Source organism: Trematomus bernacchii, unplaced genomic scaffold (assembly GCF_902827165.1).
Source record: "Trematomus bernacchii unplaced genomic scaffold, fTreBer1.1, whole genome shotgun sequence".
NCBI classification, from domain to species: domain Eukaryota; kingdom Metazoa; phylum Chordata; class Actinopteri; order Perciformes; family Nototheniidae; genus Trematomus; species Trematomus bernacchii.
In genome coordinates this window covers 16251711-16273207 of record NW_022987564.1, presented here as the reverse complement: position 1 = coordinate 16273207, position 21497 = coordinate 16251711, and the positions used below count along the sequence as shown (strand labels likewise).

At 39.2% G+C, this 21497-nt stretch overlaps 1 protein-coding gene across 1 annotated transcript in view; it reads left to right on the top strand.

Moving 5' to 3' along the window:
- The window catches only part of grin2da (glutamate receptor, ionotropic, N-methyl D-aspartate 2D, a), a 227131-nt gene that overhangs the window by 137826 nt on the left and 67808 nt on the right, over nucleotides 1-21497 (top strand). Inside the window, exons 7-8 of the mRNA XM_034124525.1 lie at nucleotides 1606-1811; nucleotides 8731-8899. Of these exons, the coding sequence (XP_033980416.1) occupies nucleotides 1606-1811; nucleotides 8731-8899 (375 nt within the window). The remainder of the gene's footprint in view (nucleotides 1-1605; nucleotides 1812-8730; nucleotides 8900-21497) is intronic.

The window sequence follows — 21497 nt, the reverse complement described above, 5'->3', positions numbered from 1 at the left end:
ACTTTACATGGACGCTGCTCTAAAAGTACAATATACACTTTTCGCTAGAAATGTTATCAAAAAGCATTTTAATGGCCAAACTATCCTAAAATTTAGGATTTTCCAGAGAGTGTTATTTGTGAATATACGACCCACCGGAGCGTTTGCAGTCAACAGGAGCACTAGAGGTTGAAAACTTTAAAACGTGATTATAGGTTGTAATAAGCGCTTGAACAATCGACCTATTTGGTCGTAATAAGGGCTTGAACAATCGACCTATTTGGTCGTATGAGTTGGAGGACTTGTTGCTTCAAGGAGGTAAATAGATGGATAGGCTGAGGGATCTCCCATAACACACTTTACCAAGTTGTGATCACAGTTGTCAGGTCCCTGTCATGGTTTGTCAATGGTCCCTTGAAGCTTAGTGAAAAGATAGATAGATAGATAGATAGATAGACAGATAGATAGATAGATAGATAGAATAGATAGACTGAATATATACAGTATATCCCAAACAAAGAAATAAAAGCAAGGCTACAGAATGAACTTACATTTAGTTATACATTTATATAAGTCCAGTGCCCATTCAGAAAGTGCTTGTGGGTTTTAAAGTTAATCTATGCACGCATTTACCGTAGAAACGCATGAGACTGAATACAATTAAGACCCATTGGCCTGTGTATGCCCCAGGTTTGATGAATGCTTTGGTTGTAGGGCAACGTTCAGACTGGCACACAGATAGAAACCTATTCATATAAAGGGCGGTGCACGTTGTTTGGCCCTCCAGGTAGTTGAGGCCTAAATGATTAGCCCCCCAGGAGTTATGGAACATTTTCCTAAAATTCTTCCCAATGTTTCAAGCATTGATAAAACTTGATATAATCAAACATTCACCAGTGCTATTTAGTAGCTTTTGGTACATTTTGGAACATAAAATAAGTTTTTAGGCTTGCTTTATATCAAATATAGTGAAAAATGGGTTGGTCAAAAATATTAGCCCCCATGTGAATTTTTGCTTTCAAAACACACCTAATCAATCGATCAGCTTTCAAACCACACCTAATCAACCAATCAGCTTTCAAGCCACACCTGAGCATTCAATCAGCATAAAAGGACTCCAAGAAACAGGCACTTGAATACCTTATTGAGAGGGATTATACTACTACTCCTACTCACCATGCCAAAGTCAAAGGAAATCAGTCTTGAGCTCAGAAAGAAGATAGTGGACTTGCACTTTTATGGCCTAGCAAAAGCGCTAACCAAGCTGGTGCTTTTTTGCATAAATCCAGGTTGGGTTTAAATGTTAGATACAAAGGATTATTATTTTTAAGGGCATTTCTGTGAAAATCAATTAATCATGTTGCAGGTCTTAAGAAATAATTAACTAATAAATAAATAATAAAGTTTTTCTTGAAATTGAGTTGAAGCAAAGGTTATACATCTTTAACCACACTGAGCCCAATTATAACCTAGTGACAGTGACATATTGTCACCTGCAAATTAGCAAATGTGTGCTAAACACAAAGCTGATCAGACGGGAAATGTATCAAAGCAGTCTGTTCTCAAGCCACGGTTTTCCAAAGCCCTGAGCATCTGTGTTTGTGTGTTTATTTCTAACTACTGTAGGTTGGCTGGTGGGAAAATGGGCACCTGCGTCTGCGTTACCATCCCTGGTCTCGTTACGGCTCCTTCCTGAAGCCTCTGGACGACTCCCAGCACCTCCGAGTGGTTACCCTGGAGGAGAGGCCATTTGTCATCGTGGAGCCGGCTGACCCTGGCACCAGCTCCTGCATCCGAGACTCTGTACCCTGTCGAATGCCTGTCAATACCAGGTAACGAAACACAGCATTTAAATACACCGTGATGCTATCAAGTTAAGAGTGAAACATATCCTATTGAATAGAAAGCTACAGTATGTAACTGCTGAATTGTTGTGTGCATGTCATTTTTATGAAACATAGACATTTAACATATGAGTGGTTTTGCAGAACAGTACAATGCCCTTGCTTTTCATTGTATGCAAAGTATTGATGTGTGCTGATTCTCTCGCGTCCAGGAAGAAGTTTAAAGATGAAGAGACAAATGAGTCTCTGAAAGGGTTCAAATTGGTTACTTTAATTTAAGCAGCGTGGTAGTGAAACAAACAAAGGGTAAGGAAGAGACAAAGCCGGTGATGTCTCCAGGGAGCTGCAGCGTAGAAAAAGAGAGCGGGTTGTCCTCTCACATCTCCTTTATCCTCTTCTCGTTCTCTCCCGCTGTGCAGATAGTGGGACCCCCCTTCTCATCTTCAATGTTCGATATCGCGAGAGAACAGATGATTTCGACATTCTGTATTCCCTGCCTACTTCCTTAAGCCTTTTCTCCTCCTTATCTCTGTCATGACTTTCTATTTAATACCTTATAAACAGCTGTAATAGTTGGTTTAGAAGTCCTAGAAACACCTCTAGGACACAGTTCTCATTTACGGTAACTCCCTCTGACGTCATAGCTTCTCACGTATGTGTAAACACTCTACCATCAACTGTACCTTCATTTAATATTCAGCAGTAATAATATCTCGACGTCTATAGATGTAGTGTTAAAGTCCGTAGGTTTTGGTGTGGTACACTCCATGTCATTTTCACTTTACATTCAGAAAACACATTGTTAGCTACATTCTACATATTGTCCGGATATGAAGGATTTTCAGAATAAAAGCTTGGCATTGAGATTTCATGAGAACTTCTGGGTTTTTCCACAATAAAACAGCTTTTAAACTGACGATATGTTTTAGACTGAATTATGCTATTATACATTGATTTTAATTTCTAACAAAAGTCTGCAAGATTAAGTTCTCAATGGTTGTTCTGTACATTTGAATTAAGTTAATAAGCTAAACGTTTTACAAATAAAATAACTAAATCATTTGTAAGTATAAAGCAGATACCTGTATATAATATAATAATATAATGCAGAAACATACCCTCACTCAAGTGTAATATGGTAGTTTTAAAGGTCCCATGTCATGGCCATTTCTACTGATCATAATTCCATTGTTGAAGTATACTAGAATAGATTTAAATTGTGCAATTTTCCAAAATCACATTGGTTTCTCATACAGCATCTCTGTATAGTATGTGTATTCACTGAATTTCACTCTCTGTCCTAAACGGCTTGTTGGAGCTCCTGCCCCCCCCTCCCTGTGAGCCCAGTGTGCTCTGATTGGTCGGGACGTTGCGAGGCTCGCTGCTCCAGTGTGAACTCGCTGGCGGTGTGGTTTTCCGGGTCGGCGATACAGCGAGACACAGCGAAACTCATCCTGAGCACACACAAACACTCACAGCCGAAGTAAAAACAATAAGTGTGGCTTGATATTGAGTAAGAAAAAGGTTGATAAACGCTGTGAGAATGGGTCTGCAGAGAGAATTTCTCCGCAATCCCAACTCGTCTATTACCAGCGTTCAGGGAGCTCTATGCCAGTCAATGGGACTCCCTGTAGTAGACGAGATAGTGACGCCAAGGGATCCTGGTGTGTGAGGTGCTGCGTGGATTGGTCAATTTGTTGTTGATTTGGGTCAGGGCACGTCACGATACCCAGGAAGAAAACATTGGAAAATGAGAAATCTCCAACGAGGCGTTTTGGGGAGGTCTTTTCTGTGTTAGAGATTTACTCGCTACAGGGTGTACTTTGAGGGTTTTTGACTCTGCAGACCGTTTACATGCAGAAAAACCTTCATTACACACAAGGGGACAGGTAATAACCGGAAAAGCATGACATGGGCCCTTTAAGAATTGATTTTAGTTCAGATTGTCTCCATCATTTCTACTAGGGCATAACATTTTCTTTGAAGTGCATACCAAATCCAAATGGTCAAAGAAAGATTTCTGAAAACATTTTTTTCAAACTTCTACGTTAGCACAGCTACCCTGATGCTATAAATACAGTGCTTTCATCAATAGTTTTCAGCCATTATCCATTATACAGATCAAATCAAAATGACCACAACAAATTAACTTGAGAGTGGATGAAAGCTTTCAAATGATTCAGTATTAAATAAAAGCAAAACATTTGAAATAAATAACATTGCAAAGACTGTGAATGGAGTTAGTTACAAAAGAAAGTGGCAGGTCAGGATGAACCACAGTTTATTATAGCCATGGGCAGTGAAAAGAATAATAATATAGATGACATATTTTCGACTCTTGAGGATTTCTCCTTTTAAACCCTTATCAGCCTATAAACCTTACTAGAAAGTCACAAATAAGTTTCACAAAGAGCCCGGATAGAGAGCAAACTGAAACAGAAAGGTTCCGGCTCTGATCCCTTGTGTAATTGAACTGTCTCGCCAAGCGTCCATGAACAGGACTGTCAATCTTTACCATCTCCAGGTACTGCTGGTGAGCAGCGAGTAATAGGCTTAAAGTAAGAGGTTTTTAGGATCAATAGATTCAAACATCAAAAACGTAATTATCCCAGGGAGGAAAGCAAATTTCATCACAGCGGTTACTGACACGTTAAAAGTCATATGGTACACCGCCGTAAAGCATGCAATTAAGAGCCCAGTATTGGCAAAACTCTTCATTAAAAAACAGTAATATAAACCACAGCAAAGTAAGGTTACTTGTCTTTTAATCAATCGAGATAATTAGACTCATGGAACAAGAGATCCCTCCTGTATCCCTTCCAACGCATGACACTGATGAGTTCCAACAATATGATGCTGATTACTTATTTTATGTTCTTATATCATGTGGCATATATACATTTAAAGTATCAGTTATATTCAGACTACTTCACAATCAGTGTTCCTCTTGTTTCGTATGTGTATAAGGTAATTTGCAACAAAAGTAAATCAAAGGGATAAGATAAACATAGAGCGAGTGAGCATGTATATGTGTGTGTATGGTGTGTTTCTGTGTGTGTGCCCGCTCTGGGCTCCTGGTCTATCCCAGATAAGCTTTCTTCCTGCCAGCACATAGCCTGGCCAATAGGAAGATAACAAGTTCATCCTCCATCAGTCTTATTGACTAGAAATGAAGTTTGCTCTCTTGTTAATCAACCTACTTTGACACAGTTTTCTTTCTTGAAACATTTCTACCTCACCTACTTTTTTCTTATATATATTATATATATATATATTAACTGAGGTACTATTACATGTAATGTGTAGCTTACTTTTTTCTCTGATCTGCTGCATATCTCAAATGTTTTATTCTTTTATTTTCTCCTATCATATCGATGTATTTGTTCAATGCATCAAATGAAACATGCATATGACTTACAGGGACATAATCGAGTTATGAAAATGTAACTGCATTTTATTCAGAATAAGGGCTGTCAAGCCATTAAAAAAAAAAATCCAACCCTGCAACTCTATCAAAGGACATTATCATGACCAGCATTGATTAGAAATAAAACTCCAGGCGGGTTTTTTCCTACAGAGAATTTACTTACATAATGTAAGCAGTATTTGTTTTAGCATTTGTTTTAGCATTTTTCAGCTAATCCTTTTGGATGATGAATCTCTGGTAAACATACTCTATGCTACCAGCCCAGTATCACACATTAGACAGAGTTAGCAACTATCTGGTGAATATGTGAGGGATAATACAAGGGATAACAATAGGCACTTTCACACCAAGTACTTTTCCCAGGAATAGTTCCCGGAACTTTTCCCCGGAACTTTTATTTCCCCGGAACTATCTAGTAAATCGCGTTCACACCGGAATAAGTCCCTGAGGAAGGATTACGCAAATGAAGCCGCTGACGTCACTTCTTCTTCTTCTGCTTTGGGTTTACTTGCAGGCCGCAAACAACTTCACGGCGTATACTGCCACCCGAAGTCCCGGAGCCCCCCGGAGTCTGGGACTTTGGGTGGCAGTAAATCGCCACCCGAAGCCCCGGGTAAATCGCCAGAGGCGCCGACACCTCCTCATCACTCCACCAATCCCACGTTTTATTTTTTGTTGCCATAAGTTAGTCTCTCTCCGTTGGTGCGCTGGGCTAATGCTAATGCTAATAATGCTAATGCGAGGAAATAAAATGGCGGCTTCACAAAAACTTTTCAGAGTTTTACGGGGCGTGGTTTGCAATTCGCCCAGCCAATCAGAAATTGGAACCTTTTTCTCCCCAGAAAGTCCCTGCTCTCTAGCAGGGACTAAAAAGGGGTGAAAAGGTTCCAGAAAAAAAAGATCTTTTTGGTGTGAACGCAACATCCCAGGAACTATCGGAATTATATCTGGGAAAAGTACGGAAAAAGTACGGAAAAAGTACTCCGGTGTGAAAGCGCCTATTAACACGTCTTTAACATGTTACGCACCATCCGCCCGGTACCGGGCGGATAAACGCGTCATTTGCAGGAAACAACGTCTAAGGAATCTTAATATTTAATAAACTATGAATGTTTTATATCCATGTAACGGGAAGAAACTCAGCTAACTGATCTTTTAAATTTTTTTTTCCAAAAAAACCCCACAATGCTAACACTCAGCCTCTGAATTAGCCACGAGCGAAAAAAATGTAACCTATCTCTGCACCTAAACTCACAATAACTCCCTTATTACTTATCCTAGATGCACAGCAAACCACTCGTTTTGGGTCCCCTGGAGACACAGAATCTGGGGGTGCCCACCTCAACACTCAGTGATAAACATTTGCGACGCTATAAACGAAAGCGTACATCATAACATGTGGAGCTAGGTAGCTAGAAACGCTAACATGGCTTACCTTGGTCAAAACTGGTCTTCAATGGCATTAAAACGATAGAAAAATGATGCTGCAGTTAATCCATGGGTTAATCCTATGTGTCTGTGTACTCTTTGAAATTATTTCTGATAATCCATAAGCAATAAAACTGCTTTTTCGTTTCCAAATGTCAGAGCAAAATTCACTCTGATGCAAAATTACATGCGCGCAGCCCCCACCTTTTCTCTTCACAACGAGTGTGTGTGTGGGCCTCCCCCTTCGATTCTATTGGCTCTAACGGTCATAAAGAGGTGTCAACCATCAACATCGAGCAAGGGAGGCCAGAGATATGGAAAAAAAAAACATTTTCACCCAAATCACCTCAGAGGTGGGGTGGTTTTGGCTAAACCTCTCTAAAAAGGTCAAATGTCACTTGTTTTGCATCAATCTTGATACAGGGTACTTATTATATGTTGTACTTTGGATTCCTAAAGCTGTTAGTCTACTAACCCATCATCCAAGGGTAGTTTTCACTATCTGTAAAAAAGATTTTTTGGACGGACACTATAATTTACAGTTTTTTACTATGTAAAATCTGAATTTTCTTTAAAATAAAAAACATCTATATTGATTCTGACACTTCTACATCCAACTCACAGATGTAACCTTGCTTTGATAAAAATAAATTATTCATATAACCCTTTTAGAAGTTAAGGTGTAGTCATTTGTTTTGGGCATGTCATTTTCGAGCCTGAAACATGAAAAACAGGCTTGGTGCTTAACAGGTTAAGCAATGCCAGAACTCATACTGTGTTCCCTTCAGTGTTTACTTCCTGTCTGTCTTTTAACCTCTTTCCTTCTCTTCCACTGGTTTTCTTTTCATTAATGGAGACAGTTTAGCCATCATGAATCCAAATTTTCCTGAAAGTGAATATTCAAAAAGTATTCCATGGTGTTTTTCAATCAATCAATCAATGTTTATTTATATAGCCCAATATCACAAATGTTACATTTGTCTCAGTGGACTTCACAGTGTGTACAGAATATCAGTGCGTCAGATCAGTTCAGTATCAGTTTTTCTCATTTTGAGTGGTTTTGTGGTCCATAGCCGACATTAAATCGACCAGACTTCTTTCTGTATATCCTCCTTAGCAACGGTCATGTTATCCTTAGCAGCGTCTTGTTAGTGAGTATTAATAACCTCCGAAATATCCAAATTGACCAATCAGAATCAAGTATTTCACTAACTAACTTTCCCACTGAAGACAAAAACCCAATGTTATTGGGTGTTATTGAATTGTTTATTCAATGGGAAATTAGGATTTACCTAAACGTGATCACAAGTTAGTTTCTTGCTTTCATACATTTTTGTGGTGAACACTATCTAAGAAAATATCATATCAATAATTTAATGTATTTGCATAATGAAATAACTTTTAAATTACACAACTTTATTTGCAGTAAAAATACAGAGGAGTGAAATGTTCGGCGTGGTTTGTATTTATGATACAAAAACAATTGCGCAAGTTGTGTTGCTTGGTAACAGGGCCATAGCTGCCATGAGTGTCTGGGGGTCCATTGGGAGTTGGCCCTTTGATGGAGGGCACAGCAGCCACTTGACTGATAGTTATCTAAATGCACTCGGATTCAAGTATATGTGAACTGCTTGTGATGCGTTTAGGGTGAAGGGTTCATTACATCAAGTCCCACAGGAAAGAGGCTTTCAAAGGCCATTGTAAAAAAATGTTTTTATTGAATATGGCTTCCAAGAACAAAAATGCAGTTTAATTTGTTTATTTTCCCTGTTGCTTGTGAGCTTTCTGACCTGTCAAGCCTTGCCTCTCCAAACACGAAAGCCCAAACTGTCAGAATCAAACCACTCACAGTCTTCAGCCAATAATTCATACCTTCCTCACTCTCCTGTTCTCCCTCTGCCTCTGAAGTGGCACATCTCCTTCTTTGTCAATTTCTGCAACAGCCAATCAGCCCATCTAGGTCAAAGCGCCCCTGATAAAATATCTCTATGTCTTAAAAAAATGCAAGTTCACTATCTCACTTATCTGTCTTTTCTCCAATTATCTCCTCAGCTTGGTGGTGGATGGCGCCGGGCCCATGAAGCACTGCTGCAAAGGGTTCTGCATCGACGTCCTCAAGCGACTGGCTAAAATAGTGGGTTTCACCTATGACCTCTACCTGGTGACCAATGGGAGGCATGGGAAGAACATAGATGGGGAGTGGAACGGCATGGTTGGAGAGGTAAAGATCTTAAATATAGTCATTTTAGGCATGGTTGCTCTGAAACTAAGATGTCGAGGTTAGATTTGATTAATCATAGGATTTATGCTAGCAATGAAACTGTTTAGTATTGTGCTTTTTTGAGTGATTGTAGCCAAAAAAAACAATCAACAAATCTTCAGCCTTCAAGTTAATTGTCCATGAAATTAGCATCACAAAACAAATAGGGAATGTCACTTGAAGTTCATTATTTCAATTAAATAGCTGTGGCTCCATCTCTACACTTAATATTCAGAGTGAGAACATTGTTCCCATTTTTGTTTGTCTTAGTGAGATATTGTAGCTAATTATATGTTCCAGTACAGCAACATTGTGTTTTTTTTGCAAGCTTCTAATTTTTCTGAAAGAAGGCAAATGTAACCCGCTCTATCACAATCAGGCAGAGGTCGCATCGACGGATTTATGTAAAAAAAACGTGTGTTTTGGTCATCTTTAAAAGCCATTGCTTTTAGAATATTCAAATATAATCGTTAAATTCGGATTATACATTTGGTGTTAACGGCTGTAAAGGTACGATGACGAGCGGCAAATGGAGCAACTTAAAGGCATTACAACAGGTGGTGTTTATTTTGCTTGTTGCCTCGGAAAATACTTACATCACAGAAATACACACATTCACCAAATTTCTTACGCCCGACATTTCCTCATCAAAGTAAGAAACATTATTTTCCTCAATGCTACTACATTAAAAACAAATTAGCCTAATTCATACAATAGGTGGCCATCCCGTTGGGAGAGGGACAGTCTGCTAACATCATTTTTATTATAAACAAATAAAGATTTAGGGTTCATAGCTAATCTAGTGGTGGTCCTAGGTGAAGGTGTACAGTATAAAGCATTAAGCCCCATATTACAATGAATTATCAGCCATCTTTGAAGACCTTTTTCTCAGAAAGGTTTGTTGATAACAGTCATCATTTATTGTGAAATATTTTGCTGACTATTTGGAGAACAAAACCAGTAGGGTTAATATTGGAAAGCTAAGAATGTACTCTTTCCCACCATGTATATAACTTCAAATGAGTTTAGGGGTCCATCAGACTGAATTTGATAGAGACATATGCTTTTAAAAGCCCCAAGCCTGTTTTTCAGGTCTCAGGCTCGAAAATGACATTCCCAGAACAAATGACTATATCTTCACTTCTAAAAGAGGTAAATTAATAATCTTTTTTCTCAAAGCAATGATATACCTGTGAGTTGGATGTAGAAAAGTCAGAATCAATCAAAAAGAAATTTAAATTATAGTTTCCGTCCAAACAAAACCATTATTTATAGTGAAAACCAACCTTGAATGATGGGATAGTAGACTAAAAGCTTTAGGAATCCAAACTATAACATATGATAAGTACCCTGTATCAAGATTGATGCAAAACAAGTGACATTTGACCTTTTTAGAGAGGTTTAGAAAAAAAAACCCACCTCTGGGGTCATTTGGATGTATTTGCCATATCTCTGGAACCCATTGGTCGATTTTGGTGATTGACACCTCTTTTGAACCGTTAGAGCCAATAGAATCGAGGGGAAGTTCCTAAATCCACCTACACGTTACCATTGAGGAGTGAGAGTGATGCGCACGCAGTTTTCCCAAACCGAAAGCTACGTTACGCTCTGAAAACTGAAAACTGAAAACTAGGCTTATTGCCATAAATATTACGATGGATTATCAGTAATCATTTCAAAGTGACACAGAGACTTTTGATTAACCTTCAGCAGTGTTTATATGCATTTTAATGCCATTGATCACAACTTTTGATCAGAAAACAGCAAAGGTAAGACATATTTGCCGTTTTGGCCCAGTAAATTACAATAAGGTACACAAAATGTGCTTAGTTACTGAGTAGTGAATAAGGAACGACTAGATAACCTGTTCCACTCTGAGCCTGTTTTTCAGGTCTCAGGCTCGAAAATGACATTCCCAGAACAAATGACCATATCTTCCCTTCTAAAAGGGTTAAATTAATAATCTTTTCTCAAAGTAATGATAAACCTGTGAGTTGGATGTAGAAGTGTCAGAATCAATATAAATGTTTTTTATTTTAAAGAAAATTCAGATTTTACATAGTAAAAAACTGTAAATTATAGTGTCCGTCCAAAAATTATTTTTTACAGATAGTGAAAACTACCCTTGGATGATGGGTTAGTAGACTAAAAGCTTTAGGAATCCAAAGTACAACATATAATAAGTACCCTGTATCAAGATTGATGCAAAACAAGTGAAATTTGACCTTTTTAGAGAGATTTAGCCAAAAACTGGGCCATCTGGGGTCATTTGGGTGGATTTGACCTATCTCTGGCCCCCCTTGCTCGATCTGGTTGGTTGACATACCCTTGTGACCGTTAGAGCCAATAGAATTGAAGGAGGATACTCACATAGACACACATTGTAAAGAAAAAATGTTGCCGCTTCGCGTGTGGAAAGCGAAACTAAACTGGAGGAATGTCTCCTTCTGGAGTTTGGAAACTAAAACGCAGTTGTATTGCTTATGGATTATCAGAAATAATTTCAAAGAAGGCACAGACACATAGGATGAACCTATGGATTAACTGCAGCATCGTTTTTTTATCGTTTTAATGCCATTGAAGACCACTTTTGACCAAGGTAAGCCATATTTATATGTTTAGCTTCTTGGCTCCACATGTGATGATGTACGCTTTCGTTGATAGCGTCGCGAATGTTTATCACTGAGTGTTGAGGTGGGCACCGTTAGATTCAGTGTCTCCAGGACACCAAAAAATAGTGTTTGGTTGTGCATCTAGGATAAGTAATAAGGGAGTTCTGAGTGAGTTTATGTGCCTTTGTCGGTCCCGTTTTTTCGATCGAGGCTAATTCAGAGGCTGAGTGCTAGCATTGTGGGTTTTTTTTGAAAAAAAAAATTAAAAAGATCAGTTAGCTGAGTTTCTTCCCGTTACATGGATATAACACATTCATAGTTTTATTCAATATTAAGATTCCTTAGACGTTGTTTCCTGCAAATGACGCGTTTATCCGCCCGGTACCGGGGGGAAGGCTTAATGGTTAGTCAATGAGGAGTTCCTGAGTGACTGCGATTGAAGAACTGATGGTTAGATACTGGCAGAGGTGGGAGTAAGTCCTACATGTGCAAGTCATGAGCAAGTCTCAAGTCTTGACCTACAAGTATCAAGCAAGTCCCAAGTCACTGTGGTGAGAGTCAAGCAAGTCAAGTCAAGTCATTGCTCAGGTCAAGTCAAGTCAAGTCATACGAAATTCTGATGAATAAGCCCAGTTTCCGCATTTAAATCAGTTAAAAGACAGTGGTTATGAAAATGGATTTAACCCACACTATGATCTTCATTACATACACAGTTAATCATTTGAAATCTAATTTAGACCGATGAAAATCATATTAGATTAATATTAACCCTAGAACTGCAGACAATATAGCTAGGACTCAATCAAAAAGTCTGTTCAAAAAGGCAGAATTCCAGGTAAGAAAATCATATATGGCATTTGCCATTACACATATTTAATTAAAATTTCTGTTAACACTAGAACCGCCAACAGCATCAGCACCTACATAGATATCATTTTCAAATCATTTAATTTGTTCCTCTTCATAATTTCCTTATAAACTAAGTAGGACGATTTAAAACTCAGTTAATTGGGTTAATTTAGAAATTGCTTCAGTTTATCATCATAACAGATCAAAAAGTTCAGATTCATTTTACAATAAATCAAGGAATGATGCACTTCTACAAACAAAAACAACATAATTAAAACATTTAAACAAACTACTAAAAGTAGATGAACTACATTATTCAAAAATGTACAGTAACTTCTGATAATAACACAGGGGAAATAAACGAGGCATCTCTTTTCCTCTCTCTCTCTCTCTCTCTCTCTCTCTCTCTCTCTCTCTCTCTCTCTCTCTCTCTCTCTCTCTCTCTCTCTCTCTCTCTCTCTCCTCTCTCTCTCTCTCTCTCCTCTCTCTCTCTCTCTCTCTCTCTCTCTCTCTCTCTCTCTCTCCTGACAGCCCATCAGTATCAGGGTTAGTACAAATGAATCCCTTGGCGGTTCTAGTGTTCATTTACCGTTTTGTCTTCTCTTTGCTTAATCCATTTTAACCAAGTCTAACGTAGCTTAAACTTAACGTTAGCTTTCTAGCTAACACAACACATTCACGCACCTTTCTCTGTGGGTTTTTTTGTAGTGACGAATGAAGTTAGATGTTTTGGTGGTCGTGTCACTGATCTTTATGCTGCAGACCCTGCATACCGCTGTTCTCTTCTTATTAGCGTCATTGACAACATAATCCTTGAATCCAAACTTCACTATTTTTGGAGTAACGCTAGCCGCTGCCATGTTAACTGACGCTCCTGCCGTCTAGTGGGTTGCCAGGTTTGCGCACATGGCGCTATAATCACCCAATCACGTTTTTTCGAAAAAAACTAAACGTAATATCTCACTACAAAAACAAACGCAAATATTTAATTTTAAACAGACAAGTCCTTTCAAGTCATCTGTCTCAAGCTTAAGTCAAGTCTCAAGTCATGAATACCAAGTCAAAGTCAAGTCAAGTCTTTTATCAATGTTAGTCAAGCAAGTCTCAAGTCAAAAAATATGCGACTCGAGTCTCACTCGAGTCAAGTCATGTGACTCGAGTCCCCACCTCTGGTTACTGGTAAACAGACTGGGGGGTTACTGTATTAATGAATGATTCGTTAATGGTTAGTTAATGAGGAGTTCCTGAGTGACTGTGATTGAAGAACTGATGGTTAGTTACTGGTAAACAGACTGGGGGGTACTGTATTAATGAATGATTCGTTCATGGTTAGTTAATGAGTTACTTTGATTGAAGAACTGATGGATTGTTACTAGTAAACAGACTGGGGGGTACTGTATTAATGACTGCATTAATAATGTACCTTAGTTAATGAGGAGTTCCTGGGTGACTTTGATTGAAGCAATGGTCCGCTGCAGCAGGGCACTTTAAACCGGCCATCTTCGGCTGGCTTGGGTCCCACACTGGATCGACTGGTGGATGTGGATCCGACTCACGTGTTACTGCTTAGGTCATCATTACTTACCTTACCATTACTTAGGCAGTTTGGGTATGGTAAACTTAAGTAATGCATACAAAAAGAGTAGTTACCCATTACCTAATGATTACCTTACAATTACTTAAGCAGTTTGTGTCCCCTCAAGTAAAGTAATGCATCAAAAAGAGTTGTTACCCATTACCTAATGATTACCTTACCATTACTTAAGCAGTCTGTGTCCCCTCAAGTAAAGTAATGCATCAAAAACAGTAGTAAAAATTGTTCATATCGTCAGTTAGCTGAGTTTCTTTCTCTATGACACATTAATAGGTTGTTAAATGTTAAGAAGCCCTGAGACACAGTTTCGTGAATATTGTTGTGTTTTGTCCCCGTGGGCGGGGGCATGGGGTTTAACAGGTTTTAACACATAAATGTAGAACTATTCCTTTAAAACTACAGAAAACATGAGAAAATGATCCTGTTAAAATGTGCAGAAAACACATGAACATCCCAGTCACAGCAACATGGGTGATAGATTACATGTATAGGTTTATACAAATGTTTGTTCCAATGGGACTTGAATAAGGTTGCAGACGGCTTTCCGTCTGAGAATACATTCTAAAGTTCAGCAGCCCAAATCACAAACACACCGTGATATTGTTTGGTGTGTTTCTCAATAAGATTACTATAGCTGTGTTTTTCTTCTCTAGGTTTCCTGTACAGTAACATCGTCTTTTTTTTTGTAGCCTGTTTTTCCCTTCTTGTTGTGATTACAAAAAGGTGGTTTGATTTGAGGGCTCCTGTGAAATTCTTTTCATCCTGCTTCAAATCCTTTAAAACCCGACCCAACAAGAGAGGAATGGACCTGAATTGAAGGAGAGAGAAAATATGGTAGGAGGCTTTTAGAAAGATTAGTGCTGGAGAAACTTGGAGAGAGAGGAAGACAAGGAGTGTGTGTGTGTGTGTGTGTGTGTGTGTGTGTGTGTGTGTGTGTGTGTGTGTGTGTGTGTGTGTGTGTGTGTGTGTGTGTGTGTGTGGTGTGTGTGTGTGGTGTGTGTGTGTGTGTGTGTGTGTGTGTGTGTGTGTGTGTGTGTGTGTGTGTGTTGTTGTGTGTGTGTGTGTGTGTGTGTGTGTGTGTGTGTGTGTGTGTGTGTGGCATACACTTTGCTGTTTCCACAATGCCAATCCCCCTCTGGTGCCTGGATTAATGAAGTTGGTTTAACATGGGGTTAGACAGGGCATGCACATTGTCTATGTGTGTTTGTGTGATTGTCCTACTCTATATGTGAGGACCATGTTCAGTTGGTGACCAATTCAGTGAGGACATTTATTTCCAATGCTTTCAAGGGGTTGTTTAAGACTTATGTTTAGATCATTGTTCGGAAAATAGCTCACTCCCATATAACAACAATTAAACTCCCCATCACTACCCAGGTCTGTACTAGAGTGAACTACTGCATATAAAAGTGGACGGTAAAAGTGGATGCTTGAGGTGGTGCTAATACATATTACCTAGTAATGCATGTCATATTTTATGTTTGGCATCATATTTTACCATCACAACTATTGACAAAGATATTCTCAGGTCAAAATGTGTTTGTGTGAGTGAAGATTTGTCTGGTTATGTGTGTTAACATCACCTAAACACAAAAAATATCAGTATTTGCTAACAGTCCTAATGTCGTTGCTAACGAGCCTTCTGTCTCAGAGAGGCCTCTGAGATGCAGGTTGTCTCTCTCTCCCTCGCTGTCTCTCTCTCTCTCAGTCCCCAGCTGCTTCCAGCCCAGCTTCTGTCAGTGACTCATTAAGTTGCTTAATTATGGCGGCAGATGAGCATACGTGCACAGGGCCAGCTGAGTCTGTGTGAATACTGTTGTATCTCACATTGTCCTGTCCTTGGCTGTTTTCTACGGTGGACCTGAAGTGCAAGTCAAAACAACATTTCACAAAACACTACAGCATTTCACAAAACACTACGCATTAAAAAAATTACGGAAAGGGTATTCCTTTAGGGCAGTGGTTCTCAAACTTTTTCTGTCAGGCCCCCCCTTTGGAGAAAAAAAAAAGTCGGGCCCCCCCCAAGACAAATAGTCACGTAATGGGCCAAGTTAACATTTATTAAAATACATCAATATGAACGTGTGCATTGCTTTGCTAGAACAGTGATAATAAAACAATGCTCCATAAGTCTGTGTGGTCAAAAAATAAATACATAATACAATTGTGCAATCCCTTTGCTAGAACAATAAGTTATAATACTTTGCCACTTTGCAATCTGTGCAAACAAATGAAAAGAAAGAAAATGCTGATATTTGGCAAGAAAGTGTGTCTTATCACAGCATTAGTGGCTGCAATGAGCCTGTTTTGCACTGCACATTTCTTCAAAACGGGGTTGCAGGCTCAGTGGCGGCGCCAGAGATTTCTTTTGGGGGTGCTGTGGGGTAGCTTGACGTTTCATAGAAGGTGCTCAAACATTTAGGGTTTCCAATGAATGTACCGGTCGCTACAGTGGAATTTTTTCTACTGCAACAATGCCCACGCAAATACACAGTGTACCCGCGACAGTTACAATGAAGGCTCGATAATCAGCTCACGGCATATAGGTGTAAGCAGGGGTAAAGTGGGGAGTGGACCTAGCATAGGAGGGTCCGGGGGCATGTTCCCCCGGGAAGATTTTTTTTTAAATATTGAAGTTAAAAGCATCAATCTGGTGCACTTTGAGAGCAAAATGAAGAGATCTATGGATACCTCTCTCAACACCCATTTGAAACAGAACTGTAAACAGATTTACTATTTCTTTTTACAAATCACTTTTTTTACTGTCATATAGTATTTCATACCTGTTTTTAATTTATTCTCTTATTTTTTTATAACTATAATGATCATATAAACGTGTGCCTCGGAAATAATTGTTTACATTAATCGTGACCAAAATGTTTGAGACCCGGCCACTAGATCGCTAGCACCAGAAGCTAACAACAACGATCTCCGGTGCCGGTGCGCTCTCTCTCTCTCTCTCGCTCGCGCACACACACAAAATGGCTCGTTCCACACACACACAGAGCCGAGCTTGAATGAAACACAGAGACCCAGACGTACTTGTACTATACTGTATCATATTAATAATTTTTCTAATTATGATTTTTTTTTCAAAACCATTTTTCCTCCTGATCTCTCCCCCCTGTATTGCCTCTGCGCCCCCCAGGGGGGGCGCACGCCCCCCACTTTGAGAAACACTGCTTTAGGGAGAATACTTCTTGTTTGTGATTGGACGGAGCCAGCCGGAGAAACACTGCTGTGATTGGTTGTTTTCGCTGCAAGTCAAGAAATTACGCTTCGTGATTGGTCAGCACCCAACAGCGCCACGTATTTCCTGTTTGTTACTCTTCAGCTGTTTCTGCACACATTTTAAACTGAGTTGGAAAGAATGGAAGAAGAGATGGAAATCTTAAGGGAATATTTTAACAAAGGATATACATATGATGTTATCCTCAACATGCTGTCAACCAATCACCACATCAACACGTCCCAAAACATCAGCCGTTAGCTGTTAGCACACAGAGCTCACAGCTCCTCATATCTGTTCAGAAACTGGACAAAAGTTAAACAAGTACAAACCACACACTGTCTATGTCATGGTGAATACAGTCGCTGCTTTATTTCTGTCTGTATGACGTTGTTGCAGTGGCGAGCCGTCAGGGCCCTCTAGGCCCTCTGTGAGGGCCTAAGATATTCTAAAAAATAATATTTGAAAACATAAAAAAAAAAGATTTTGTTAAATCTTTCATTAGTTTTACCAAAATAACTTGATTTAATTGTATTTACAATAACATTTCCAAAGAAATAAGTCCTTCGAATCTGCCTGTTCAGTTTCTGTTGGAATGTGAAGGGTTAAATGCCGTCTCTGCGAGTTACTGTGAAGACGGGAGAGCTTGTTGGTCCCTCTGTACATTCCCAGAGGGCCAGATATAGTAACTCAATGAGAGAGTAATGTCAAATGACAGTACAATTGACCAATCATATCTTCCCTCTAAATGGGTGGGCTTTATTTTCGCGGACTTTATGACAAGTTCCGCCCGCTGTGAGGTTTATACATGTGTATAAAGTGGTGCAGTGACGCGTCCTAAAACCCGGAAGTAAGCTGCGCTCGGGTTCCCTCGACAAAAAAGCAATGGGATTTCTCCATAGGATTTTGGAAAATAGCTCGAAACAAGGTCTGTGGAACGAACCTGCTAGATAAATGCACGTTTTGTTCAGCCGGATAATATCCACATGTCTACCCTTACTTTTATTATTTTCGAATCATAAATCATGGTCAGAGGGCCTAGGTATAAAAGTCACGGCTCGCCACTGCGTTGTTGTAGGTTTGGACGGAGCATACTGTATACAGGTTAGTTTAGCCAGATCGATCCGATTTCCATTCAGAATACACACATTTTAAAAGGTTTTTCGCCTGCCGTCTTGTCTGCGTACTTGTCAAAGCATTAATTCATGGTTTTTACTAACCGTTATCAGTATGTTGTTACTTCGGCATCATTTTGAAATGTGTATTACAATTAAATCACGATAAAATATGTTCATTTTGTTGTAGTTGGTATCTACTGTATAGTATTTCCATGGAGATAGGCCCCGAATATTCGCATTGCTCTAATCGCTCGAGTTTCACTGCGGCTGTCAGCTGTGTTTACTCACATCATTAAAACAGGCCGCGCTGGAGAGGGGGCGGGGCTTATCTCCATGTAAATACTATGGTAGATACCAACTACAACAACATTTACATATTTTACCATGATTTAATTGTAATACCATTAATATAAATTATAGAAATGTAGAATAGAAAATATCAAGAAGATACTGTAGTGATCTCTACTTGGAATATCCAAAGATATTAATAGGAGGATGTGCAAAACAGACAAACTAATAAGGCTTTATTTAAAGATTAAAGAATACTTTAAGGTCTTCTTTTGAATAAGAAAACAGCTTTGGGGGTATCTACAGATAAATATAAAGCCTGACAAACTACTTCACGTCTAATATATTGCATAGTTTATTTTGGCACTTGACAATCACCTTCCCTGAATTTTACTCAGGTGTAACTAAAGTCTGCTTTAAGGGTTGTATATATTTCACATCATTAATCAGAATCTGCAAAGTAACTAAAATAAATGTAGTGGAGTAAAGATACCAGGTTAACCTCTGAATTGTAGTGGAGTAGAATTACAAAGTAACAATAAATTGCATGTTGTACATGCTGCTGTAACAAAAACATTTCCAAACTTGGGATCAATAAAGTATATATTATCTTAAGATGAACCTTGACAAGTGCATGTTTCAGGCTTATCAATTAACAACAGGAGGGGTCACAGACATAAGACCAGCTATTAAATAAAGCTATACAGACCTTAGCTGTCATGTGGGTAATGCTTCCCATTATGGACACAAGCAATTTTCACCCATTTATAAATTATATGTTTTAAATTTGATAACACCAATGTGTTTCTTATCCCCTAAACCTCCAGGGGTGTACACAGTTTAATACTGGCAACTTCTAATTAGGGGAAATACGAAAACGTCTTTTAAAACTACAATTCCCAGTAGAGACGTGACATAGAACATGTTGCGAAACACAATTAGCCAGCATATGTAGTTCTGGGGGCTGGGCTGGACCCGTTCGAGTCGAGTTTTGGATAGTCTGCCGTGGTTTCATTCAATTTCAAAGAGCTGTTTGACACTCGGCGTAACCTTGGCGCACTGCCACTCCAACATCCAATCACAGAGCTTGAGGACTAATCACGGGGTTTGTCAAGCAAAGCGGATGTTGTAGTCCCAAACAATAGCTGAGGATTATGGGTAGTGTAGTGTCTTCGGGCCATCCTAAACTCCGAAAAAACTATTTGTTTCTCCGAATCGAAGGTTAAAAACACAAAACCATTATACACAATTTAAACCAATCAATGTTGTGTAATTAACAAGGATAAACTGATGTTTTTTAGTGGATAAATACTGCAGATATCACTGTAAAATCATTTGACAGTGAGGGGAATACTTCCGGTTTTATTATGAAAACTTCGAGACCGGAAATACTGTTTTCACCCCGTGAGGGTTGACGCCAACTTTACATGGACGCTGCCGTCAATAGAAATTAATAGGGGAAAGACGTAGTATATAGGCTTTTTTTTGTGAATATACGACCCTCCAGCCCATATGCCGCCAATTGTTGTTTCTTACACGACCACTAGAGGTGTTAAACTTTAAAACGTGACTATAGGTCGTAATAAGCTGCTGAACAATTAACCTATTTGGTCGTTTTTTGGCGGAGGACAGGCTGATATCCTTTGTTAAAATATTCCCTTTAGATTTCCATCTCTTCTTCCATTCTTTCCAGCTCAGTTTAACATTTGTGCAGAAACAGCTGAATAGTACCAAACAGGAAATACGTGGCGCTGTCGGGTGCTTACCAATCACAAAGCGTAAGTTCTTGACTGGCAGCGAAACAACCAATTACAGCAGTGTTTCTCCGGCTGGCTCTGTCCAATCATGAACAAGAAGTGTTCTCCCTAAAGCCCCTGTCACACTGTCCAGAAATGGACACAAGATGGACACACGAATATGGAATTGTGAATTTTGAACGAAGATGGCCCTGAACTTGGTCAACCGCAAAGCAACAGCCAAAGCAAGTACGATGCCTATACAGAAGGCCACACGATGGCGCCCGAACCACACACGAAGGCAACATTTACATTACATTTAAGACATACAACTGCAACGAAAGTAACAAAAACAATTATGTTAAAGTACTATGGGACTTTACATTTTGGAAACTTGAGATTGTATATAATAAAAATTGTCACTGATATTTTCAGACTTCGTTCTTTACTTTCTCCGTCTTTATATGTAGAAGATATTGAGTTTTCTCCGTCATGTTGTTTCCATAGCAACAACAACTTCCTGTCAACAGCGTAAACTCACCTTCAAAATAAAACAGGAAGTTAACCTAAATTACATTTAAGTCATACAACTGCAACGAAAGTAACAAAAACAATGTAATATCCTTTTCAGTTTCACAGAAAACAAATTTGGTTATTTACATAATATGTTTACATGATTTTGTTGTGCAATAAAACAACCAGAGAAGCGATCTGCAAGGAAACATTGCACACCGGGGTCCCATCTCGATGTCATCGTACTATAATACGATGGCTACATGACGGCATTGCGAGGGCTTCACGTAGTTGTGTTGCCTTACTAAGACAATCGGGCAGCTTCTTGTTTCCTTCCTATTGTCTTTGTGAGGCGAAAAATGCCCGATGGCACTGATGATCAGACGAAGATGACACGATTTGACAAGATGCCCTCACGAGTGCCTTACGAAAGGCAAAATTGACACACGATTTCAACACGAAAATGAACCTTTGCAAGCTCCTTCGGCAATTTTTTGGCATGCCAAAGATTTTGCCACCGCTCACGAAGTTGCTGCCGGAGCCTGAGAAACTCCACCGGTGGTCATACGATGGCTTAAGATGCCCTCACGAATGGCCCGATGTTGTTACGATCAGAGCCA